Source organism: Perognathus longimembris, chromosome 3 (genome assembly GCF_023159225.1).
Source record: "Perognathus longimembris pacificus isolate PPM17 chromosome 3, ASM2315922v1, whole genome shotgun sequence".
Taxonomy (NCBI): Eukaryota; Metazoa; Chordata; class Mammalia; order Rodentia; family Heteromyidae; genus Perognathus; species Perognathus longimembris.
This window is the reverse complement of record NC_063163.1, coordinates 60,942,607-60,969,686: the sequence shown is the minus strand read 5'-3', so window position 1 is coordinate 60,969,686 and position 27,080 is coordinate 60,942,607. Positions and strand designations below refer to the sequence as shown.

General features: G+C 42.1%; 1 protein-coding gene across 3 annotated transcripts in view; it reads right to left on the bottom strand.

Annotated features, from left to right (window-relative positions):
- The window catches only part of LOC125348420 (mitochondrial intermediate peptidase), a 110,896-nt gene that overhangs the window by 41,887 nt on the left and 41,929 nt on the right, over positions 1–27,080 (bottom strand). For 2 of the 3 annotated variants that reach the window (XM_048341642.1, XM_048341643.1), the window contains exons 15-16: positions 9,951–10,025; positions 7,538–7,657 (exon numbers count right to left, since the gene is read on the bottom strand). The exons of the other annotated variant lie outside the window; for it this stretch is intronic. In XM_048341642.1, coding sequence (XP_048197599.1) covers positions 7,538–7,657; positions 9,951–10,025 — 195 coding nt within the window. The remainder of the gene's footprint in view (positions 1–7,537; positions 7,658–9,950; positions 10,026–27,080) is intronic. 3 annotated transcript variants of the gene reach the window in all.

Genomic DNA, 27,080 nt, shown 5'->3' with positions numbered 1-27,080 from the left:
GGCGTGCAGAGGTCCCTGAGCTACAGAAAGCTAGACCCTTATCTGGATGGTGGTTGGACAGGAAAATACACTTCCCAACAATCCACATGGCTGGACATAGGATTTGTGTACTTTAAGTTAAGCTACGTCTCAAGAAAAAGCTAGAAGCTGGGTACCAGTAGCTCACACCTGCAATCCTAGCTACTCAGGTGGCTGAGGTCTAAGGACTAAGGTTTGAAGCTGGCCCAGGCAGAAGTCAGTGAGACTCTTATCTCCAATTAATGACTAGAAAGCCAGAGTAGAGCTGCATCTCAAGTGGTAGACCACCAATGGCTGAGTGGATAAAGCTAAGGGACAGACACTAATCTGAAACCCTAGTACACACACATGGAGAAAAACTTCAATATTTTTTAGAAAAAAATACAATAGGTATTTATCAGGCATGTCCTATGACAAGTTAACTGTTGGGGACTCTGAAAAGCCAATAAGCAAATCAGAAATGGGCCTTGTTTTTCTGTAAATCTCCATCTACGGCAAAGGAGTGATCTGAAGGAGAAACACAGAGCTGCAGGACAGACTGGCCACATCTGGAGAAGTGATATTTCAAACAGGCAGAAAGAGTAAGAATGAGACCGTTCTTCAGGCGGGGGGCAAAGTGTGACCAGCAGGATGAGACTGGAGTTACCAGGAAGAATCAGAGCAGACGAAAAGAGGCCTCTGGCATTTAGCTTGAGAGCAATGGGCTCCACAGAAAGGATCCAGGGGAGGGTGTCCTATCTGTACTCAGACAAGGCCTCACTAGCAGCGATGTGACTGTGCTCTTTGGGAGGACCGTCTCTTACAGTACAGAGAAAGGCAGAAATTGCTGCATGGAAGGGAAGGTAGTGAGAGACACAGGCTTCATGTCTAGCTGCTCATCTCTGAATCGGTGCCTGCCAACCAACAGCAACCCAGGCAGGCTGATCTCTGGAAAAGGATTAGGAGAGACCGTACAGTCTAAAACTGTTAGCACTGTATAAGTTCTTGATCATGTATACATATTACTTACTCAAAATGTAACTAAAATTAAGACATTTTGAGACCATAGGAGGATATTTTTAGGAGAGGAACACAAAAGCTCAATATCTATGGGCCTCTGATCATACAAAATACTACAGAAATGGAAATGAGTTTGTTTTTTCTTTGTGCTGTTTTTTATTTCTTGTCTTTTTGTCGTTTGTTCATTTATCTGTCTTGGGAGGGCAAGGGGAGGCACAGAAATGGAAGGACAAAAGGAGAATAAATGTCGCAATGGTAGTCATTGGACACTATGTTGAAAATGAACTATACAACTTGCGGGAGAGAAAAACAGAGTGAGGGAAGGGGTGATATTGTCCAGAAAGAAATGTACTCATTACCTGACTTACGTAACTGTAACCCCTCTGTATATCACCTTTATAATAAACAAAATTTAAATGAAGAAAACTCAACCCTCAGGTTTGGGAGCAAAAAAAAAAAAGTGCAACAAATAGTACAATAATCCTCATGCAAAAAAAAGATAAAAATGAAAAGTTGGTGACATGGCTCAAAAGACTTTAATTAAAAAAACAAAAACAAAAACAAAAACTCGGGCAGTCATAGACTTCTCTCATGTTTTAAATTGATGAAATGTAGAGTTGCAGCTGTCCCATAAATGGAAACCATAGAAATTTTTAGAAAGTGAGTCAATTGCGAGATTAAACTTTCAATTTATAACACTTCTGTGTTTTAGTTACAAAGTCATAAATAAATCTAGCATGACAGGAAGAAGGTAAATATTTTCTCAGTTGTTTATGCAGCCAGAGAGGAAAGGAATTCAGCATGCAATTAACCACTTAGGTGTTTCTAGATAGGCACCAGATGGTCTCTGTGTTAAAGATTAAAAAAAATAATAAAGATTGTTCTCTTTAATCTAGCATTTGCTTAGCAACATCAAATACTCCCAAGTTAACTCACCGCAGGTGGCACCAGGCCCTCCTGGAGGAGATTTTCCATTCACAGGAGAGCTGGGGAACAGGAGAGGGCACCAAACTTCCCTGAGGGGGAGGGGGCAATAGAGGAGGGCTAAGCATATTTACCCAATAGTTAAGCTGAACTCTCTGGAAAGGGACTGGTAACCTTTAACGATTGTGGCGTTTGTCCTGCTATTCAATAGACAATGCATTCTTTGGCACAATAAAAGCAGAAGCCTATATGTTTCTAAAATCGGCATGGGAACAATCGGCATTGGATCCCAGCAAGATCCAAAAGACTGCCAGTGTGATTTCTCTTTATCAGCCTCACTTCAAGTCATTTCCTAGTTTCAACCATTATTTTAGAGTTAACCATTTAAAAATAAGATTTTTTTTTGCTACATCAGGTCAATAAGAAGCGATGCAATTTTATATTAATAACTGAACTAAACACAGGAAACTGGGGATGTGGCTCGGTGGTAGAGAGCTAGCCTAGCATGTGTGAGGCCTGGGGTTGAATGTTCAGCACCACATACATATATAAATGCACACACATACATATACACACAGTGAGATTGCCTATGAAAAGGCTTATACATTAGAACTACAAACATTTTAATATGTTTGAACATACAGTATCATATTCTGCTCTTTCCTATAATTTTAGGGTTATGCTGGAGGTATGGGTGGCTTGTAGCATAGTTTATAGAACATTTGTTTTGAATGTGTGTTTCCGAGTTCCCAAATAGCACACTTATAAATATCACTATCTTCATGTATTTATTTCTCTCTAAATATATATTACATATAGGCATAAGAATGTTCCCATATACATGCATACAAACACACACTCCTATATAACAAAAAAAAAGCTCTTTAAAACTGATCAGCAATAGAACAAGAAACAAACTCATAACCAAGCATGGTGGGGCATGCCTGCAACCCCAGCACTCAAGAGGCTAAGGCAGGAGGGCCATCAGTTCAAGACAAGTCTCAGTCACAGAGTAATATTCTACCTCAAAAATAAACTCTGGTGATAATAAATTAAAGCTTTAATGTCCAAATTGTGTATAACCACATAATTTTCTTATGGTGGGTGCTTTTTTCTTCTTCCAACTATTGAAAAGTAACACAAAGCTGGGTGGGTGCCAATGGCTTATGTCTGTAGCTTAACTACTCAGGAGGCTGGGACCTGAAAATCATGGTTTGAAGCCAGCATCGGCAGAAAAGTCCATGAGACTCTTATCTCCAATTAAATGCCAAAGAGCTGGAAGTGGAGCTGTGGCTCAAGTGGTAGAGCACCATCCTCGAGCAAAAAAGCTCAGGGACAGCACCCAGGCCCTGAGTTTAAGCCTCAGGACTGGCACAATAAAAAGAAACAAACACACAAACAAAAAACTCAAAAAGCTAAAACAACCGCCAAATTCCACATAGTGTTCCTTGCCTTTGTCTGCCCCCAATCACTATGCTGAGTTCTCCCTCCCCCCATCCATGTGTTCAGACGGCTAGTCTTAAAGTACATCCAGGATGCACCAACTCCATAAAGGACTGGCTTTCCCAGTGCATGTACTCCATCTCCCAAGGGGTTGATCATAGGTTCCTTTCCATTGCATGTAGAATCATGACCACAGCAACAGCAGCTTAGAAATCCACTCCAAGGGTTGAGCAGTTTCCACATGGGAAGCCCTTGAATTACACGAAAGCTAGGGCAGGGGTGCATCTCTTGAGTGTGCTATTTGGGAACTCAGAGCACACATCCTATAAACTGTACTTCAAGCCACCAAGTAGCCAACATGTCCTTAAAATAATAGAAAAGAGCAGAGCACAATACTGCTGCAATTGTACTAAAAGAAGCAGAAAAGAAAAATGTCTCAAATTTTGTGGATTTTTTTCCCCTTTTTCCCTTGACACTATCGGTAGGTTATATTTATTTATTTATATCATTGCTGTTGTTGTTGTTATTACTAAGGAGTTACACAAAAAGGTTACAATCCCAAAAGTCAGGTTATGAGTACAGTGCTTCTTAGTGTCACTCCTTCATTCATTTTCCTCCTTCCTTGTGTGCTCCCCTCAAGTTATAGTTAATTTTTTACATAATGTACATTGAATATAATGACTGCATTTGGTTACCCTTCCTCCCCTTATTCCTGTGCCTTTCCCCTTTTCACAATCCCCCAAACATTTCCATTTCATGGTATTCATTTTGATAAACAGTACTTTAGTTGTTCAGTGTTGCACCTTCGGATTCCTTCCCTAAGTATACCCTCCTTCAATCAGTTTGTGTGTAAAGGCGATGAGCTCTGTATATGTTATCATGCCTACATGTATTTTAGATCTAGCTTCCACTTATGAAAGAAAACATGCATTGTTTGTCTCTCTGAGCCTGACTGACTTCACTGGACATGATTTCTTCTAGGTTCAGAACAAATGGACCTAGAGCAAATTCTTTTTTCTGATGCTTGAGCAATGCTTATTTTGATGTGATGGCCCCGTCCATGCTGCCTGGGCCAGTGTGAGGCCTTTGATAGACATCTGAGGACCCCAGGAGCTGTCTCCCAGGTCCCTCTTGTCCTACCACATAAACTCACCTCGCTCAGTCATGCCCAGTCCCACAGCTTCTCTGCTCTCCCTAGGCGAAGACTCCATATCTAGAGTTCCTGCCTTGACGCGTGTCCTGGGCTTCATCTGTGCACCCACAAAGCAGCTACCCCTGCTGGACCCCATTCTTCACAAATGGCTGCCCTAAGGCCCAGAGATGGCCTCACTGGAACAATGGTAGTGTTCTCCTTATGCTTAGAGTACTATCTCCCCATCTTCAGAGCACAGAACATCAGATCTGTCTGATGGCCAACTGAACCTCCAACCTCTCTCCTATTCTGTCCAGCCTTCTTTTTCCTTTTGTTCAATATCCCAGTGTCACAGAATGCTGTGCCCTGGGGTGCCAAGGATCCGTGACACTTGCTGATGGTGATGATTAGCTGGTGTGCTCACTGCAGACAGGGAGAGCAAGCCTGCAGGCACTGACTGCTGCATACACAAAGGAAACCTCTTATCATACCCAGTTTGGCCAAGGAGGCTTCCTCTGAAAATTCACAACTGAGTCATCAAATATGCTTGTACTGGCTGCCTAATACAACAGAATGTTCAAATGTTCTCAGCTTCCAGCTCTAGTCCACCTGCCCACAGAGAATCTGTGGCATGTTTGAGGGGGTAACATATATGACACATCAGCCAATACACATGTATCCCCAAAACTGAGTCATTCCTAATATAGGATCCATGAGGACAAGGAGATTGCTCTATTATACTCATGTTATGTGGCAACACCAGACCACATACCACACATCAGACGCTCAATGGAAGTTTAACATACAAGCACGGAACATACCAATGATTAAAAATAATTCATGTCCCTGGGTGCCAGTGGCTCACGCCTATAAATCTAGCTACTCAGGAAGCTGAGATCTCAGAATTGCAATTTGAAGCCAGCTTGGGCAAGAAAAGTCTGTGGGACTTATCTATATTAGTTACCAAAAAGCTGTAAGTAGAGCTGTGGCTCAAGCCTTGAGTGGAAAAGCTCAGAAACAGTGTCCAGGCCCTAAGTTCAAATCCCCACACTGACACACAAAAAGTTATTAATTCATGTTATCTATAATAATATAAATACAATGGAATTAAGGTGTGAATATATAAATTGAGATTTGGAAACACTGCAGGTTTTTTTAAAAAAATAACAAACCAAAGTATGTTTCCTCTTTGGTGAGTGGGTCTGACTAAACTTAGCACTGTTTCTAGCTATGTGTGTGTATGTGTGTGTGTGTGTGTATACACATTCGTGCATATGCTGATACTGGGGCTTGTGTGTATGCATATGTACATGTCCTGATACTGGGGCTTGAACTGAGGGCCTTGTACTCTCACTTGGATTTTTGCTCAAGGCTGGCACTCTTCCACTCTACCAGTACAAATTTACTTCCAATTTTTTTTTTATGGTTAATTGGAAATAAGAGTCTCTCAGATTTATCTGCCTAGATGGCTTTGAATCAGGATCCTCAGATCTTAGCCTCCAGAGTAGCGAGCATTATAGCAGTAAGCCAGCAGCTTCCAGCAAAGCTGTTTTTAATGTAACAAGGTATGCTACACAGAAGATGATCCCCAATGTGAAATATGCCAATATATGTTGCTACATGTTAAGACTTGGTAGAAGTCAGTCTATAGCAGCAGCTGCAGCACTGAAAGGCACATGTTGAAGTGGTAAAGCATCAGGTGCATCTGCTTGCTTCCCCAGGCAACCCACGGCCCCAGAAAGATGAGCAGGTACAGGCACACCAGGACAATGGGGTGCTTTCTTGAACCGGTACTAACACCATGTCTCTAACAGGACAGTTGTTGGATACAGAAATACACCTAAGTGGAGTGCATACTATTCTCAAGAAATATGTCTTCTGCCTTTTTTTCTTGCTGGTGTTTGCTTGGACAAGCACAGTGTCTAAATACCAGCCTATTTTCAGTCACTGCTTTTCCTGAAATAACTCTTTCCCTTTTGCCCAGAGCAACTTCTGAGTCACCTCAATGGTGAGCATTAAGTTATAAACTGAGAAAAAAGACAATCCCCACAGACATATTATTATATTTTCATGGAAAGGCTTACGTGCTCAGAACTCTCATTGGTGTGCATGACTATTTTCAGTCTGTGGTCAGGAAAGGATGGAGAGTGTCACCCTGACAGTAAGATTCATGCAGAGAACACGGCTGCCCAAGCAGAGCTGAGCTGGAGATACCCTTCCCCACCAAAACATACTCACCAAAACATACACGCTTACACATCAGTCCAAAAGACAGCATCAACCTCTTCAGAAACAAGTCTCACCAGAGCCACATGTTCACCTCTTGTACGCCACAAACACCCAATTAGAACAGAGAGGGAGGGCCAGCAGATAATGGCAGACCGCCTTCCCCAGCAGCTATGCCAACCTGAACTCCATGCACAGGGGAAGAGGCTGGAGACTGACAGCCTTGCCAATGTTTGCTGCTTTTAACTGGCTCATTTCGGGCCAAATTGGTGACAGTAAAATGGCACCAGAACAAGTGTTGAAGTCCTGAGTTCAAATTCCAGTATCCCCCCCAACAAAAAACCACAAAAAAAACACAAAAAACTAAAAAGAAGGACACTAACTCCAGTGGCATTTGTGCCACTGTGTCTTTTGTGCTTGTACTGGGGCTTGAACTCAGGGTCTCATGCTGTCACTTGGCTGGTGCTCCAGTACTTGAGCCACATCTCCACTTCTGTTTTTTTTGCTGGTTAGCTGGAAATAAGAGTCTATTAGATATATCTACCCTGGCTGACCTCAAACCACAAGCCTCAGATCTCAGCCTCCTGAATATCTAGGATTACAGATGTGAGTGACCACTGCCCATCCAATGACCTTCTTAAAATTAACTTTCCTCCGAATCTTGAAAGACACTGTAGAATGGAGGCAGGCAATATGGACGAATTGCAAAACTACCACATGGAAGTTGATTCTAGCCTGCAGAAACACTAGCAGAGCTGTTCAATGGCACCTCAAAGGCCCAAATGTGAGACTTACAGTGTTTGGAACATAGGGGAGACCGTAAAATCGCTCCTGTGTGTCCTTGAGAATGTCTGTGGTTGACTTCCTCAGGGGGTGTCTGCCATGGTAGATTTGATCCAGAGTGGCATAGAAGACCTACACAGATGAAAACATCTACTTAGCATTAGTAGTCCATTCTTGTAGTTAACACTGGTCCACCAAAGTTGTCCTACATATACCAGAATGACAATTACAAATGACAGTTGAACATACTCACAATTTTAAATGTATCTGATATATTTACACTGGTGAATACCAAGGTACTGAAGAGCATGGCAAAGATGAAAAGTGTTGTTTTCAACCTTCTCATGATTAAGGACATGGTGGAATTTTGAATCTTATACATAAATAAGATCCTCTTTATGTACAATGTAGCAAGTTAAATTTGTGACCCCAAAACTAGAATTTTTGTCAATATATAAACAGTCAGAAATACAGGAAAAAAAAGAGAGTTCTAAGTTGTAATCCTCTGGGTAAACATATCCTTTTTGGTTTCTACCTGGAGTTCTGAGAGATGTGAGATGGTTAGAATGCATGAAAGAACCTATGTAGTGTTGGGAAAGGGGAGAAAGGAATAGCAGTATAGCATCTGGCACGTACAGATGTGACCAAGAATTCCATGCAGCTGCTGGAAAGTTTGAAGCAAGGACCCCTCACACCTGTGTCACCAACTACAAAGGAAACAGCTGCCATATGGGTGATGTTCAATTAGAGGACTGGGAAGGAGGGACAAGTCACCTCTACACAGAGGGGAGAGGCCAATAAAACCTAACAGGAGAATAAAGCATCAAAGAAAGTGTGAATGTGAAATCTACTGCCTACAAAGTACTGAGAACTAAGTTTTACACAGGACACCTTGAAGAAAGATAACATGCTTTTTCTTTCCTCAAAATCTTAACTGTTTTACTGACACAAGGTGGAATTTACCTGATAGAACAAAGTAAAAATGCCTTTCAAAGCAAAAATTAAAAATAAAACTTGACATGCAATTATGCCTCTGATATGTATCTTTCTGCTTCAGAAATGGAATTTACAGAGAATGTGCAGCTGTTGACTTGAAAGACTAAGGATTAGTCTGGATAAAAGAAAAAATTTAAATGACCTCTAGCTTCTGGCTTCATGCAGATATAAAATTATGGCTCTAAATTATAGAGTCAAGTTTAAACCTTTCCTCAAAAAAGACAGACATGTCCCTAAACATAAATAGTGTGTTCTTCTAAGTGGTAATCTAAACATGCAGCTAAATACATATTTCTTCCAATTCTATGTTGTATAATGAGTAACAATGCCTAAAGATAATTAGAGAAGCCAAAGTTATTCGTCTGGGTCTTACCTATACTCTACCACTGTGAAGTATTTGGAATTGAAACTCTTCGTTCCAAATGTCAACTATACACAATCTAGCAACAAGTCAGAATTCAAGAGTTTCAATTCTTCAGTAATGCCTTTTAAAAATGATAACAACACAGCATAACTTTTTTTTTAATACAGGGCAGAGCAAGGTAATGTGTATTTAATTTACGTTTGTCTGCTGACAAGACAAACAATTCAAGGGCCACCAGTATAGTTTCCCATCCAGCGGTTTCTCCATTTCTAAGACCAATACAGAGCCAGTTTTTAAAACAATGTATGGTAAAATGGCATGTAACAATTCCTAAAACACCTTTCTACCCCTGAGGAAAGCTGAAGCAATCTACTTCCTTTCCAGCCTTGTTAATGTCCACGGTACAGACCCAGTGGGATAGTGGGGCCCAGGCCCTATCCTGGAAAAAGCTAGAAGGGGGGAAAAAAATCATCTTCTCATTTCAAAAGTACGTCAGTAGAACAACTTCAAAGAGAAAGTGCCAACATAAACTCCTAAAAAGAGGTTCTTCTACTACTAATAACAGTAAATCAAGACCTCTGCACTGGGTGTGATAGCACATACCTGTAAATCCTAGCCCTTAGGAGACAGACAGGAAGGATCTGAATTCAAGGCCAGCCTGGGCCACATGGTGAGACCTTGTCTCAAAAAAGTAAAAAAAGCTCTTTGGCAAGCAATATTCATTTTAAAGGTTACTCTATTGAATAGATCAATTTACAAATCAATTATAAATCATGGTTTTGTCCATAGGGTAGATGTGTCCACCACTTGAGCTGCTAGTTAACTGAAGAAAAAAAAAAACACAACAAAAAAATCTCTTGGGCTTGTCTGCCCAGACTGTTTTCAAACTGTGATGTTCTTATCTCAGCCTCCTGAGCAGCTAGGATTAAGGCATGAGCCACAGGCACCTGGCTTTCACTGAGTTCTCTGAATCAGATGAAAGGTGTTTCAGCAGTACAATTAAGGTCATAAATGCACAGCCGTGGCAAGGATTTAGGTGGGATGATGACGGAGAAGAGCACATACCTGAAGTTGCATCTCTGCAGCAGCACACACCTTCTTGGACTCACAGAGTCGGGACACCATGTGCTTTGGCAGTGGCTTCATAAAACAGAAGGACACAGATGTGAGTAAGCTAAGCCTGCTGGTAAGCCATGCACCAGTACATTGTGAGTCAGGAGATTAAAAAAAAAAATCACGTGGAGCAAATGAGCAACAAAATTGCCTTAGACTTTACAAATAATAATTACTAAATATTTCAGTTAACAAGACAACAGGGATTTAGTTTTAACTCCATTTAGTTTTAACAGGTGCTAATTATCCAAGCAGAATATACAGATGAGGGAAAAAAAATCAAGGTTACAGGACCTAAGGGGCTGGCACTGATCTTTAACCTTTATTTAAAACCCCAAAGCAGACACTTTGCTTGTCCCTTTGTTCCAGGGAGCGTTGGATCAAGTGCTCTCTTAATTTATAAGCCCACACAATAAGGAATGATAAGACTAAGAGATTAAAACGTCAAGAATTGAAGGGTAATCCAGGTGCCAGCCTGGATTTTAACTCAGCTGGAATGAAGTTAGTGCTCCCTGTATAATTTAAACTCCTGCTGCTTGAGCATTTTTATTTCTTTCAAGTATTCCATAAAGCTTGCTTTAAAAACAAAACAAAGCAAAAGTTCTGACTTGATGGTCTGACTAACAAGCTGAAGGAACTACAGAGCTTGGATATGACATGACTCAATGTCCCTGGTGATGTAAGTAAGGCTTTCGCTATTTGACTAATAATTAGGACAAATCCTATAATATACACACCCTCATGGAAATGATCTAATAATGTAGTTGAAGATTCTTTGCTTGATCCTTAAGGATCATTACTATTGATGTTTAACAACTCTACTTGCAATCTAAATTAAGCTAAAAGGCCTTAAAGAAAACACATTAACAAGAGACTTTGGTGATGACTGGATCATCAACTTGTATATATTATCTAGAATGTGGGCTCACATTCTAGAAGAAAACAGTCACTATTTGTGCATCCCTGGGGCCAAGAACAGGGCTTGGGCCTCTGTGAGAACTTGCTGAAGATTCTTGAAAAAAAATACAAGAATGGCTGTAAATGAGGTGTATGTGTTTCCCGCACACATGTGCATACTGGTGTGGGAGCTTGAACCCAGGGTCTGAAGCTTTTGCTCAACTTTTCCCCCTCAAGTTTGGTGCACTACCACTTGAGTCATTCCTTGAGCCAGTCCAGTTCCAGTCCCAGCTCAATGGAAGTAAAAGTCACATAGACTTTCCTGCTGGGGCTGGCTTCTAACAATGATCCTCATATCTCAGCCTCCTAAGTATCTAGCATTACAGGAATGAGCCATTGTCCTGCCCATCTCTGAGTCACTTCTTAAGTGAAAGACTATAGTACACCAGGATTTGATGACAACTCAGTCAAAGATCTATAGCCTATACTTTTCTCTTCCCAGTTCACCTATAAGAAAGCAAAACAGGGCAGAGTGAGGTAAAACATGCATGGAATACCAGAACCTGGGAAGCTGAATAAAGATAGCAAGTTCCAAGCCAGCTTGTACTACATGGTAAGATCTTATCTTAAAAATCTTAAAAATCAAATAAAATGGAAGGAAGAGGAGAGTAAGGGAGGGGAGGAGGCAAAGGGGAGGGAAGGAAAGAGCAGGGAGGGAGGACGCCCAGGAGAAAGATGATTTTAGCCTTTGACACACAAGACTAAGTTGTACAATATAATTATGGTACAGGGCTTGGTCCTGGGGCCTTCTATAGCAAAGCATTATCTATATGATAGAAAATGTCCTCAAATGGCTTGGGTTTTTTAAAATTGTATTGGTACTAGGGCTTGAACTCAAGGTATGGACACCATATCTAGCTTTTTTGCTCATGACTGGCACTCTGCCACTTGAGCCACAGCTCCACTTCTGGCTTTTTTTTTCTTATGGCTAATTGGAGATAAGAGTCTCACAACTTTACTGCCTATTCTGGCCTCAAACCACGATCCTCACATCTCAGCCTCCTAAGTAGCTAGGATTACAGGTGTGAGCCACTAGCACCCAGCTCAGAATTATTTTTATAAGTTTGATGAAGTTGTATTTGCCAACACATTGCAGCAAAATGTTCAGGTTTATTTCAACCTTAACTTGCATTTTAACTTATGTTGACAGGATTCATGCTATACTTAAGAGATGTTTCATACTTTGTAAAGTTTTAACAGTCTTACTTTCACAACACAAAACATGGAAGGATAACAATTTTTTCTTCTTCAACAAACAGAGGCCTACTATGAACCCTCCCTGTACTGGGTACCAGGGACAAAGTGATGGTACAGTCAGTTGTGTGTCCAAGCATTTGTCCATGTGAGCACTGACTTGAATCCTGCCTACCATGAGTGGCAAGCAACGAGGCACTGGACAAGACAGAATGACAGGACCATGAAGGTTTACTTAGGAAGCAAGATAGGCAAACGGGGAACAGGAACAGGAGCTATCTAGATGAAAGGGGAAGCGGGGGCGGGGGGGGGCGGAGATGAGCTTAAGCAGGAGAAACAGCAGGTGCAGAGGGCATAACCAGCAGGGCTGCTGTGGGCCCAGAGAGGGGAGAGCAGGAGGCAAGAAAGAGCAAAGAGGAAAGGAGGTGCCTGGCAAGGACAACAGACTCAACCATCAGGCCCCACCCTTCTTCCACCATCAAGCATGCTCTGCTCTTCCTCCATCATCAGTCTGGCTTCACCCCTCCACGACGGTCAGATTCCACCTCTTGTAAAGCAGCTGGGGGAGTGTGAAGTACAGATGTCACAGTGGATAAAGAAAAGCCCCCTGGCTTTGGTAGACCATCTTCTGCATCCTCAACAAGGATGTCCAATGAGGATGGAGGAGCGAAGTTCCCAGGAACCCTGAGGAATTGGGAGGCTGTGTTCTGTGTTGCCTCTACCCGCTAAAAGTGGCTAGGAGGCAGCAGTGGGAAAGTGGTGAGGGAGAAATGTTTCTTTGTGGTTAAGAAATGTAAATGTGGTTGAAGGGCTGAAAAGGAAGGCGCCTAGAGGGACAAAACCTCAAGATGCAGAAGAGACCAGGAAAGTAAGAGGGACTTGGAAGTACTGAAAAGCAGGGAGGGGAGTCTACACAAATGACAGGAGAAAGGAAGGCTTGGTTAAAAGAGTAGGTGGAAAGAGCCCCACAAGGTACCCTCAGATGAGCTCTCCCTGAGCTCAGAGAGGAAATGGGGGTGGGAGTGGTTAACAAGATGAGATGGGATGTGGATGGTATCTTGGAGAGAAGTAGAAGGATCTGCAGAAAGGCACTCTGCTGAGGGAGGAGCCTGTGGTGGGGAGAGCACGAGAGGGCAGGCAGGATGGGCAGACCAGCCACCTTCAACCCCAGCCATGGTCAGGCCTTTGCCAGAGGCTCAGCTCTCTTTTCTGTAGACAATCCCCAGAAATTCCAGTGTCAGATCAGAAAGCCAAATACAACATTCTCCTTCCTATTTACTTAGAGGGCAATATCCTTAGGATTCAAACCTATACAGGAAAGGGATCATTCTACAGCCAAGTTGGTGAAGGGAGGTTTAGTCCTATCCTTGTTAGGTTTTCAATAGCACAAAAGAATGTGGAGAAAAAGAGTAGGTAAGACAAAGATAATTAAAAAAAAAAAAGGTTTATCAAAAATGAGGGATGCGGGGGGGGGGGGCTAGGAATACAGCCTAGTGGCAAGAGTTCTTGCCTTATATACATGAAGCCCTGGGTTCGATTCCTCAGTTCAACATATATAGAAAACGGCCAGAGGTGGCGCTGTGGCTCAAGTGACAGCACTAGCCTTGAGCGGGAAGAAGCCAGGGACAGTGCTCAGGCCCTGAGTCCAAGCACCAAGACTGGTAAAAAAACAAAAATTAATTAATTAAATTAAATACTATTAAAAAATGATGGATGGAGGGATGGGATGGCTCAGGTGGTGGAGCACTTTACCCAGCAGGCATGAGGCCCTGAGTGTAAACCCTCACCACCACACAAATATATGGATATAAATTGTGTTCTTTAAAAAAAAATTGACCTACTGTAGTTACACAGTATGTTTTCCATCACAAGAAACCAAGTGAGGGCTGGGAATGTGGCTTAGTGGCAGAGTGCTTGCCTTGCATGCATGAAGCCCAGGGTTCGATTCCTCAGTACCACATAAGCAGAAAAGGCCAGAAGTGATGAGAGAGAGAGAGAGAGAGAGAGAGAGAGAGAGAGAGAGAGAGACAGACAGACAGACAGACAGAGACAGAGACAGAGAGAGGCAGAGACAGAGACCAACCAACCAAGGGAGGGTGACATGGAGCCTCCACTATTCTTCATAACTTTCTATGAAATTTATATTCCAAGATACAAAAGAAGTCTAAAGCCTACTATACCAAACACATTGTAATGAATACGAAGAATGTTTACCAATAATACCAAGAAACACATAGGCAGAAGTATAATCCAGTAGACTTGAGAGACCAAATCATTAACCCATCAAGCCACATTTTAAATAATGTATCAATATTATGTACAGTGCAAAGAGTAAAACTGCTGTTTCTTTAAAAATCTATTTTGGTTGCTTATCAACTGGAATAAATAAATATTTCAGCTCCTAAAATAGTTACATGTTTATTCTCTTAGAGAAATACTGATGGGCTGGGGATATAGCCTAGTGGCAAGAGTGCCTGCCTCGGATACACGAGGCCCTAGGTTCGATTCCCCAGCACCACATATACAGAAAACGGCCAGAAGCGACGCTGTGGCTCAAGTGGCAGAGTGCTAGCCTTGAGCGGGAAGAAGCCAGGGACAGTGCTCAGGCCCTGAGTCCAAGGCCCAGGATGGCCAAAAAAAAAAAAAAAAAAAAAAAAAAAAGAAAAATACTGAAAGTAATGCTAGTGTTATCACAATCCCAGACCTCAAGCTCTACTACAGAGCTATAACAACAAAACCAGCTTGTTACTAGCACAAAAACAGATTCAAAGATGAATGGAACAGACTAGAAGACCCAGAAACAAAACCATATACTTAGATCTGATACTTGATATGGGAACCAAAGATATATACAGTAGAAAAAAAAGATAGTCTCTTTAATATTTGGCATAGGGAAAACTGGACATCCATATGCAGAAAACTAAAAGTGGATCCCTATTTGTCATCGTGCACAAATATCAATTCAAAGTGGATCAAAGACCTCAACATCAGACCTGAAGCTTTGAAATTACTGCCAGAGGTTAAGGGAGAAACACTAGAACTCACATGCACAGGCAGAAACCTTTTTGAAAAGGGTCCCAAGGGGACAGTAGATGGGAGACTTGACAATTGAGATTATGTCCAAATAAAAAGTTTCTGCACAGCAAAGGACATAGTTACTGAACTAGAAAGACAGCCAGTGTTAGTATGTTTCTCTTCCATTTTGGGCTGGACAGTCTCCATCTTGGGCCCTCAGCTCCACACCATTCCCCAAAGTACACATAATTCCAGCGCCCAGCCGCACCAGTGGAATGCTGCCTAACTGTAACTGTTGCAACCAGAAAACCCTGCGTTGGCTATGTGCTATCTTGAGTGTCCAGCTGCACGCAAAGTACTTCCCACCTCTGGTCCCCTAACTGTATAAAAAATGCCCCTAAACAAAGATGGGCATCATTTCTCCCTCTCCCATGAGAGAACTGGCCTTGTCAGCTCCTACTAACAATAAACTCCTTTTGCTGTACATAACTCCTTTTGTATCCTTGGGGTCTTCTGGAATGGTTACTTTCATTTTAGCCAACAGACTGGGAGAAGACCTTTACCAGCTATATATCAGACGAAGGCCTAATATCCAAAATATATAAGGAGCTCAAGAAACTAACCCCTCCCAAACCTAATAAACCAATCACTAAATGAGCAAAGGAGCTGAGGAGAGACTTCTCAAAAGAGGTAAGAACGGCAAAGAAGCACATGAGGAAATGCTCATCATCAATAGCCATAAAGAAAATGAAATCAAACAACTCTGAGATTCCATCTCACTTCAGATTGGCCAACATTGTGAATTTGAACAACAGCAAATGTTGGCAGGGATGTGGGGATAAAGGAACCCGATCAGACTGTTGGTGGGAATGTAAACTAGTACAACCACTCTGGACAGCAGTCTGGAGTTTCCTCAAAAAACTAAACATAGATCTTCCCTATGATCCAGCCATAACACTGCTGGGCATCTACCCAGGATATGGTAAGCCAGGATACTATAAAGACACTTGCACACCTATGTTCATTGTCACACTATACACAATAGCCAAGTTGTGGTAACAGCCCAGATGCCCTACAATAGATGAGTTAATCAAAAAAATGTGATATAAATTCAAAATGGAATTTTGTCATTTGCAGATGGATCTAAAAGAATTCATGTTAAGTGAGGGAAGCCAAGCTCACAAACAGTGCATGTTTTCTCTCACATGCAGAAACTAGATCTAAAATACACTGTAACATAAATTATACAGGTCTCTGGGCATTCGCACACAGTGAGACCAAAGGAGGATTCTCTTAGGAGAGGAAAAGAAAGATACAATGCCTTTGTGCATCTGATCATACAAGATAATATTTATTTCCAGGAAATGGAAGCAGGATTTTTTTTTCCCCCTTTTTTTTTTTTTTTTTTGCTATTTTTGTTTTCTTTCTGTTATGTTGATTTATCGGTCTTTGGGAAGGCGGGGGGCGGGCACGGGAATGGAGGGACAAAGGGTGAACAAATGCAGCAGTGGAACTCACTGGACAGTGTTGAAAATGAACTATATAACTTGTGCATGAAGAGGGAAAAACTGGGAGTGAGGAAAGGGATGACACTGTCCAAAAAGAAAAGTACTCTTTACCTGACATATGTATGCCACCTTTATAGTAATAGTAAAAAAAATTCAAAAACCTAGGAAAGATCTATATGGCATCTAGGTGAGTACTCTGTTTCTAAACTAGACAACAGGCTTCTAAGAATTAGAATGGTTTTGTCTTATTGTGTCACTTCCTGTCATCATTTTATCTCTAATTTTTTGCATTATTAACAAGTCACACTAAGACTTGGGGATCTCATGCACACATGACAACATTCAAAGACATAGACATTAAGTAGTCTGAATTCACCACTATCTCCTGAAAACTGAGATAGCAACTGTACTCAGGCCTTTTCAGGGATGGGGGGTATATTGTCAAATAGTGAATGTCTTATGAGGGGCAGTCAGAAGTCCAGGGGGACATTGTGGGGGGTCCTGTTGGAGGAGGGGCTTATGTAAGAGGACCCCAGGAAGTGACCTCGTTCTTGACAAAAACAAAGAGGACTTGGAACCCAGTATCCAGGCAGCCACATTCCAAAGCCAGGCCCAGCTGTCAAACTTGTCCTGAGATAGCAAGGAAAGCATCATGTTTTCTTGTTGCATTCTGATTTTTACTGGTTCAGACTCCAGGAGATCCTGCAGAAAGAAGCTGGTCAACACCTGCAGATCAACCTGAGTCCCAGACCCCAACCGCAAAACAGACCCAGAAGATTTTTGGCCCTTTATATGGAGAGACCAGGAGGTCACTGCTGGCAGCCCAGACCAGGTCAGCAGGGATCCAGACACTGCTCTAACTTCCAAGCCAATCCCAGTTGCTAACTGTGGTAGACCCCACTGAAGACAAAGCTGTATTGGGCTGCAGCAGCAGCTGAATTGGTATGTGCTTCAGCTACTGTAGATGCCAAGATGGGTGGCTGTGTCTACATCAGCTCAGATAGATTAATCTCTAGCTGGCCCTGAAGAAGAACCACCACTGTCATGTGGATCTGTCCACAGCAGCAGAGACAGACTGAGCCTCACGAGAGGCATCGCCTGAAGTGGCTAGCCACAACATGAGAGAACAGTTCTGTATCTTACTGTGCATTTGCCTATGGCATATGATAAAGACACTACTTCACCAGTGTCAGATGAAGAAAGAGCACAGGGCTCAATCGATGTGCCTCCTGATGTGCCTCCCAATGTGCCTCCCCCAGCAACATATGAGGAAGAACAACCTCCACCTGCAGTCGTAGCCAAAGAACCACAACACAGGGTAGCCTATCTGCATCAGGAGGATTTCTGGTCCATGGCATACAAGACAGAGTCTCCTGCAGCTGTGTCAGAAGATGAAGAACCAGGATAAGGGGCAGCTGCTCTGGATCTGTTTGTGTTACCTGACACAGACTCTATTCCACCAAAGGAAGAGGAAAAGCCAACCCATGGGAAAGCACTTTGGCCTCACCGGGTGTCTCTGACCACTGCTTGTAAAGAAAATCCTCTTCCACCAATAGCTGTTGACTAAAGAGGCAGTCCACGTTAGAGCTGATCTCAATCTCAATGTTGCCCAGGTCACTTAGGACAAATGGACCCCAATGTATGACTGTCTTCACTGCTCTAGAGATCTCATAGGCTCTACAGACTTTGTCTGATAACAACCCACCTTTACCTTCAGAAGGCAACTTAGCCCCAGCAGATAAATTCCAGTTTGATTGTAATTTAAGACTGAGAGCACAAGTTTGGATATGGAAGCAGACTTTAGAAACTCCTGAGCTCCACTGAGTTCAAGCACTTAGAGAAGTCCTTTCCTTCCTCTTGGGAGTTATCTGCTGTTTGTTTCTTTTTCCATATGTAATTCTAACAGTTGACTTTAGTTGTTTACTGTTCATTGAAAAAAATTTTCAAAGAAAAATATTTCCCTTTTAACTTTCAAACACTGTTGGAGGGAATGTAAATTAGTGCAACTACTATGGACATCAGTGTGGCGCTTCCTCCAAAAACTAAATATAGACCTCTCCTATGTCCCTGCCATACTACTACTGGCTATGTATCCCAAGGAAAGTAAATCAACATACCAGAAAGACTATTGCGGACTGGGGATATGGCCTAGTGGCAAGAGTGCTTGCCTCGTATACAGGAGGTCCTAGGTTCAATTCCCCAGCACCACATATACAGAAAATGGCCAGAAGTGGCGCTGTGGCTCAAGTGGCAGAGTGCTAGCCTTGAGCAAAAACAAGCCAGGGACAGTGCTCAGGCCCTGAGTCCAAAGCCCAGGACTGGCCAAAAACAAAACAAAACAAAACAAAAAACAGAAAGACTACTGCATACCTGTGTCTATTGCACAACAGTTTATAATAGCCAAACACTGGAATCAGCTGAGCTACCCAACAACAGATAAAAGATAAGGAGTAAACACATACACATACTCAAACAGATACATAGGCATATCTTCATATGCTAAACTTAAAATTAGAGAAATGTCTTCTGGCCAATATTTACTTGCTTCTGTAAGTAGCACTTTACCAACATCATGAAAACCAATACTGAAAACAATCCAATAAGTTCTAAAAGTAGAACTACAGAATAGGGCAGGCATTGCCTATTTTTGTCTCCTAAACCTAGGGCTCTCACATCTAATGCAGTGAAACAAGAGAATGAATACTTGAGCCACAGGTAGCATTACTAATAACTTCCATTATAATGAAAAGTAACCAAAGTGTGTGTGGTTAAGGCAATAGCATTCTCACCACACAAGCAACTGCATGTTGACCAGAATTGACTTCAAGATCCCTAACTTCTGAGCTACAAAATTCTTCCCCTCACTGATCTCTGGGTGAAGTGACAGGTAGCTTCTTAGTTTTTCTTAGAATCCATTCACTGCTGTACTTGTGGAAGATTAAAAAGAATCCTACTGGTACGTGGAGAATGTGTTACAGAGGACACATCAGAGCTTTGAACACCCCACCCCTGACTTTTTTAGGGCAGTAGCTTCTGTCATCCAGTTCATACAGAAATCCCACTTATTCCACAAACCTTCTTAGACCTACTGGAGAACCACACCTGTCTAAACACAAAACTCCATCACTGTGAGACTTACCATAGCAGAAAGTAAAGAGGTTTTGAAGCCAGAAAAAACACTAAATCTGAATTCTAACTATGTCACTTACCAACTTGGATGTAAAATGCCATTTATTAAACTTCTCTAAGTCATATTTTCCTCATCTGAGAAACATTCAAATTATCTTTTCTAGGACTGGATGAAAATCAAATAAAATGATACACATTAAAATGCTTATGCTGGGCTGGGAATATGGCCTAGTGGCAAGAGTGCTTGCCTCATATACATAAAGCCATGAGTTCAATTCCCCAGCACCACATATATAGAAAAGGACCAGAAGTGGCGCTGTGGCTTAAGTGGCAGAGTGCTAGCCTTGAACAAAGAGAAGCCAAGGACAGTGCTCAGGCCCTGAGTCCAAGGCCCAGGACTGGCAAAAATAAATAAATAAAATGCTTATGCTGAGTAAAAGTAGCTAGCTTGTGTTGGAAATGGCTTGAGATATTGGGGTGCTATGTAGTAATAAGGACATCAACTCCAAAGGATCTCAGGAAAGCAAAGTTTATGCAGATACCATGCTACTGATAAGAATCTGTATGGAAGCACACTAGATGGACAATCAACCCAGATCTTAGTGCAGGTTTAATCTCTTTAGCACAGTAGTGCCTCTCATGCTGATTGGTCAGAACTAGGGTCAGACTCTTGCCCAACTGGCTAGTTTGAAGAAGGTCAAAACTTTTTTTAACAGCCATGGCTTAATTATCAGGAGGAGGAAATAACTAAAATTCAACGGATTCGTAACAGGATACCTTTGTTAAAATGTAACAGGAACGGGGTGTCAGTGGGTGGCTCACACCTGTAATCTTAGTTACACAGGAGGCTGAGATCTGAGGATCCAGGTTTGAAGCCAGCCCAGGCAGCAAAGTCTGAGAGACTCTTATATACAATCAACTTCTAGCAAACCATAAGTAGCACTGAGGGTCAAAGTGGTAGAGCCTCTAGCTTTGAGCAAAAAAAAGTTCTGGGACAGCACCCAGGCCCCGAGTTCAAACTTCATGATTGACAAAATAAAATAAGTAAAATGGGAAGTAAATAAAATACAATCAACTGGGACCAAGCAGGAACTTTTCAGATGAACAATCTCACAGGGTTGATTGAAAGGAAGCAAACACTTTAACAGAAAAGGCTTTCTCACACTTTCACTGCTGCCCTAGAGAAAGGTTTGCCTGACAAACCTCTTAGATTTCACTTTTACCCACATGCTCTATGAATGCCAGCTGTTTTAAATCCCTTAGTTCTGAGGGGATGGGCAATCCCAGCACTGTTCTCAGCACCTACTCATCAGTTTCTTGTTTATATTCTTTTCATGTATATAACACAATGTATATAACACAAATGTGCCTCCTCAAACTTCCCAGCTTTAGAGGAGGATCCTATTTCCAGGCTGATGATCAACTTGAAGTTTTTAGAAAAAACTGAAAACTAATGTAGTTGATTAACTAGGGAACAGGTTTATATTTATCTCACTTCATTAGTTAAAGGGTACCTGACAGAACTCACTTTATAGATTCAAAATCTCTAGTATTGCAATGATTTTAATTTCTAGCATCTAGAAAATCCTGATCCAAACGGCAAAACCTCAATGCTTTAGGTCAAGAATTACAAATCTCTACCTGGCACTTACTTTGTCCGAAATGAAGGATGAAATTTCTACTTCTTACTTTAAAAGAAAGGAAATAACAATAAAAATTGTCAAAGCATTTGCTAAGTTGTGTCTATCTCTTTTTGGAGCTCCTCAAAAGTCATTAAAAACCCAGAACTTGTAGCTAATTATGTGTGACAAATGTCTTCTATACTCTCTTAATTGCGTATCTACAGAACCCAGGTGAGCCCACTGCCTGGCCCTTGCTGGTGCCTGCTGCCCCCGCCTCCTGCCAGTGCCCTGCCATGGGGTAGCAGGTGCAGCAGTAAAAGCAGGTCTAGTGCCCAGCTTGTCGGGAGAGTTGCTAAACAAAACCAAAACCAAAAACATAGCTGGGGCTAGCAGACTCGCAGACTTCCTGGTAACATAGGGAGCCTGCTGCTGAGGCCAGCGGGTAGAACTCGGGCATGAAGAAGCCTGGGGCTGCAGACTAGGGGTGCAGTCTGTCCTCACTGCCTCAGTGGGTTCACTGAGCTCCTCTCTGCCCTGCCCCAGAAACCTTCCACAGTGCCAATCACTCGTCCCCTGAAAAGCATCAAGTACCACCGATAGCCTACAATGAGAATTTTCTCGCTGTGCAGCAGAAAGAGCAGCCCTTCAACAATCTGCAATCTACAATCTGTACAAATACCAATGCACTTAAGTATTGGAGATTAATACAGCCTACTCTGAACATGGTTTTGAGAGCATGTGTTTATCTCAAAGTAATTTTTTATTTGTATGTGCCAATATTGGGGCTTGAACTCAGGGCCTGGGCACTGTCAGTTAGCTATTTTGCTCAAGGCTGGTGCTGTACCACTTGAGCCACACCTTCATTTCTGGCTCTGTTAGTAAATTAAGAGATAGTCTCACAAACTTTCCTGGCAGGGCTGGCTTTGAACCACAATCCTCAGATTTCAGCCTTTCAAATACAGGGCTACAGGCATGAGCTCCTCAAAGTAGTGCCTGGCTCAAAGTGGTATTTATTAAATGAACTTCAGATTTCAGGCACTGGAAGCCATTCTTCAGGTTTCTTACATAAACATGCTAGCAAACTGAGGCATTGTGGAACTTTTACCATATTCCAAAACTGGTTTGAAACTGGCTGTGTATTGACTGAAACCAGGCCCTGCCTTAGGAGAAGAAAGCAAAAAGAGTTGGGGCTCCACCCAGCAGCCCTTTGAGATCAAGGCTGCTGCTCTGGGCTGGGAGATGCAACCCTGACTGCAAGAGAGCATCCTCCCAGGCCTGAGGAACAAGTAAGGCAACAGAGGAATTTAGGAGACACTGCTTGCTTACCTGCCTTAAAAGCAGCCTCCCTATTCATCCCTGAGTGCAAAGCTTTGCCGTGCATTGACCCTCCAGCACACCTTCATGCTTTTCCTTCCAGTGCCAGAACACAATTATGCTCCCCCCCCCAAAAAAAAAGAAAAGACTAAAAAATTGACCCCCCCTTCTCATGTGAGAAAGGCAAAGTCTGGTTTCTAGTTCAAATTCATGCCTACACATGAATTGTATATGAACAATACTGAACCAAGTCCATGGAGCCCAGAGCAAGTGGAGACTGGCAGCATCTGAGAGCTTCTTGGAAAGACAAGATGTTGGCCTCGTTCCACAGCCACTAACTCAATCTGTTTTAAGCAGAGCCCCAGGCAGTTTCATGCATGTTAAAGTCTGAGAGTGCCCTGACTAACAGAAAACAGAACCATCACTATGGCTTGAACAGCAATGGAGAGCAAGATGAGATGTCAGTCTTACAACAAGCAGACAAACTTTGTGCAGGAGGTAGCACTCGTGGGGAAGGCAAGACTGGACATGACAGAGGTCCAGGGGCTTAGGTTTCCTACTGGTTCTCCTCTGTAAGAGAAGTCTCCCAGAATCCTGTTTTACTCATTTGTGAAGTAAGCATAAAAATTCCACAAGGTAACAATTCAATCTGCTTGTGACATGGATTAACTACACAGGAGCCAAGGTCCCCACAGTCATTACTGAATACTAAATATTATTGGGACTCTGACTGGTGGCTCTGCCTAGTCCCTAGTCAGCACTGCTGGCCTTGGTATGATCCCCATCTTGGCTTAGCCAGTGGATCACATGGTCACCCTAGTCATCACTAATATACCCACTCTGTTGATGGAGCATGGTCCGTACTTTCCTAACTCAGCCAGGAGAGGAAGCTGATGACTTTGGTTTGGAGATAAATAAAACTTCAGTGTTAACTGACCATATATATGTGTATGTGTGTGTGTGTGTGTGTGTGTGTGTGTGTGTGTGTGTTTAAGAAAAAAAGCACTAAAATAATAACTCTCCCATCATACAGCACAGCACAATCACTTTAAGACTTTATGAGTATCACTGGACGCTAGTGGCTCACACCTGTAATACTAGCTACTCAGGAGGCAGAAATGTGAGGATCAAGGTTCTAGGCCGGCTTGGACAGGAAAATCCCTGAGCCTTTCTCCCATTAGCAACAACATCAACAACAAAAAGCCGAAAATAAACACAGAAGTTGAGGTATGGCTCAAACAACAGAGTGCCAGCCTTGGGTGAAAAAACTAAAGGACAGTGCCTAGGCCTTTAGCTTAAGCCCCAGCATAAAGAAAAAGGGAATCTCAAAAAATATAAATGTAACGTCCCAGGTGGTAGCTAGCTGGCAGCTGATAAAGGAACTTGAAAGATCCACAAATGTGGAATGGAAACTGTTACTTCTGTAACATCCAGGTACATGAAGCTAATTTATTGACTTGGCAAGGGCTTGCTGTTCCTGACATCCCTCCATATAATAAAGGGGCCTTCAGAATCAAAATCAACTTTTCAGCAAAGTATCCATTGAAATCACTGAAGATCTTGCTGGGTGCTACTTGCTCACACCTGTTGTCCTAGCTACTCAGTAGGCTAAAATCTGAAGGTTGCAGTTCAAAACCAGCCTGGACAGGAAAGTTGTCTCTAATTAACTACTAAAAAGCAAGAAGTGGAGCTGTGGCTCAAGTAGTAAAACACTAGCCATGAACGGAAAAAGCTAAGGGGCAGCACCCAGAATTCAAGTCCCAGTACCAACACACACATAGACACATACACACACAAATAAATATAAATATAAATAAGATATGAGGATGTTTTACACCAACACTGATGAAAAGGGCAGGTCTGCCTGACATCATTAGTATTGAGACCCAGAAGCCAGCAACCATGATTGACTAAGTAACCCAGTCGTTTGTGGCACTGGTAAACAACTCCCAGTCCAACCAAGCAGAAAAATACTCTAAGGACCACAAAAAAGGTCTGTAAGAGCACTGAAGATGGGGCTAGGAATATGGCCTAGTGGTAGAGTGCTTGCCTACTATACATGAGGCCCTGGGTTCAATTCCTCAGCACCACATATATAAAGAAAGCCGGAAGTGGTGCTGTGGCTCAAGTGGCAGAGTGCTAGCCTTGAGCAAAAAGAAGCCAGGGACAGTGCTCAGGCCCTGAGTTCAAGCCCCAGCACTGGTAAAAAAACAAAAACAAAACACTGAAGACTTTATTAAAGAATATGGGTAAAAGTGACCTATGTACTGAAAGTTGCCATGAATGATTCCAACAAATGTTAGTAGAGACCCCAAGCATTGTATTTAGGCCCCACAAAGCAGATTCTGTGCAAAATTCTGTGCCTATCTGTTACAGTTACTAAGGCTATACTTATCAAAAGAAGTCTGGGTAACCTGTAAACAAGGATAAAAAATTTCATATTTTATACACACACACACACACACACACACACACACACACATACACATGCATGCACTAACAAGTTTGGAATCATTTGAATTCTCTCAATATTTAGCCATGAGCTTTATTCATAACCACATAACCTCACAAAAAACCTGTCAGATTTTTCCTATCATCTCATAATCTAATTTAAATAAGGTTATACCAAAAGTCTGACATCAGATTCTTAGAGCCAAGCCACTATGTTAAAATAGCTTGGTTTATTGATGACTACTTGGAAATTTTCTTATGATAGAAGCAGCATAAGTATGAAAAGTTTAACTTAAAAGGTTAACTTAACTGACTTGGATTTCTTAACTGACTTGGATTTAAGTAAGATTATACCAAAAGTCTGACATCAGATTCTTAGAGCCAAGCCACTATGATAAAATAGCTTGATTTATTGATGACTATTTGGAAATTTTATTATGATAGAAGCAGCATAAGTATGAATAGTTTAACTTAAAAGGTTAACTTAACTGTCTTGGATGAAATCCCAGGCCCAACAATTATCAAATACACAATCTACTCAAGCATGGATGGAAAACAACATTGACATACCAAGCTATAACAAATACCAACAAACTGCAAAGATCAAAACCAGACAGACAAGCTGACTAGATATCAATAACAAAAAGAAAATAACTCCCCATGAAGGCTTAAAACATTAAAGTACCTTTCTAAATATGCCTTTGGTAAAAAACAAAACAAAACAAAAAAAAAAAACAAATTTTATTTTGGACTAAAACTCCATACTGTTTGAAAGCTGCTGTACAATGCAGCTCAAAAGTTATATCATACAGAGCTGGGAATATAGCCTAGTGGTAAAATGCTTGCTTCGTATACATGAAGCCCTGGGTTTGATTCCTCAGCACCACATATATAGAAAAAGCCAGAAGTGGCGCAGTGGCTCAAGTGGTAGAGTGTTAGCCTTGAGCAAAAAGAAGCCAGAGACAGTGCTCAGGCCCTGAGTTCAAGCCCCAGGACTGGCAAAAAAAAAAACAACAACAAACACACACACACAAAAGTTACATCATAAAATTTAAAGCTGACAGAATTAAATTTTAAATCTGTATGTTAAATAAGACTTAGAAATCAGCTACATAGGGGCTGGGGATATGGCCTAGTGGCAAGAGCACTTGCCTCGTATACTTGAAGCCCTGGGTTCGATTCCCCAGCACCACATATACAGAAAATGGCCAGAAGTGGCGCTGTGACTCAAGTGGCAGAGTGGTAGCCTTGAGCAAAAAGAAGCCAGGGACAGTGCTCAGGCCCTGAGTCCAAGGCCCAGGACTGGCCAAAAAAAAAAAGAAATCAGCTACATATCCACCTTGAAAAAGGCAGGTCAGGGAAGAAAGAAAAAGCTAATAGCAAAGCAATATGGATGTTCCTCAAAAGACTAAACATAGAGCTTCCATATGACTCAAAGATTCCACTCCTGAGCATTTATTCAATAGAACACAAATAAGGCCACACTAAAGCTACCAGCACAACCATATTCACTGCAGCATAGCCAAGATATGGAATCAGCTCAGATGCCCCTCAGTGAACAAATAGATCAAGAATATGTGGGGGGCTGGGGATATGGCCTAGTGGCAAGAGTGCTTGCCTCTTATACATGAGGCCCTGGGTTCAATTCCCAAGCACCACATTTTCTGTAAATGGCCAGAAGTGGCACTGTGGCTCAAGTGGTAGAGTGCCAGCCTTGAGCAAAAAGAAGCCAGGGACAGTGCTCAGGCCCTGAGTCCAAGCCCCAGGACTGGCAAATAACAAAACAAAACAAAAAAAACCAAATACATGGGGCTGGGGATATGGCCTAGTGACAAGAGTTCTTGCCTCGTATACATGAGGCCCTGGGTTCAATTCCCCAGCACCACATATAT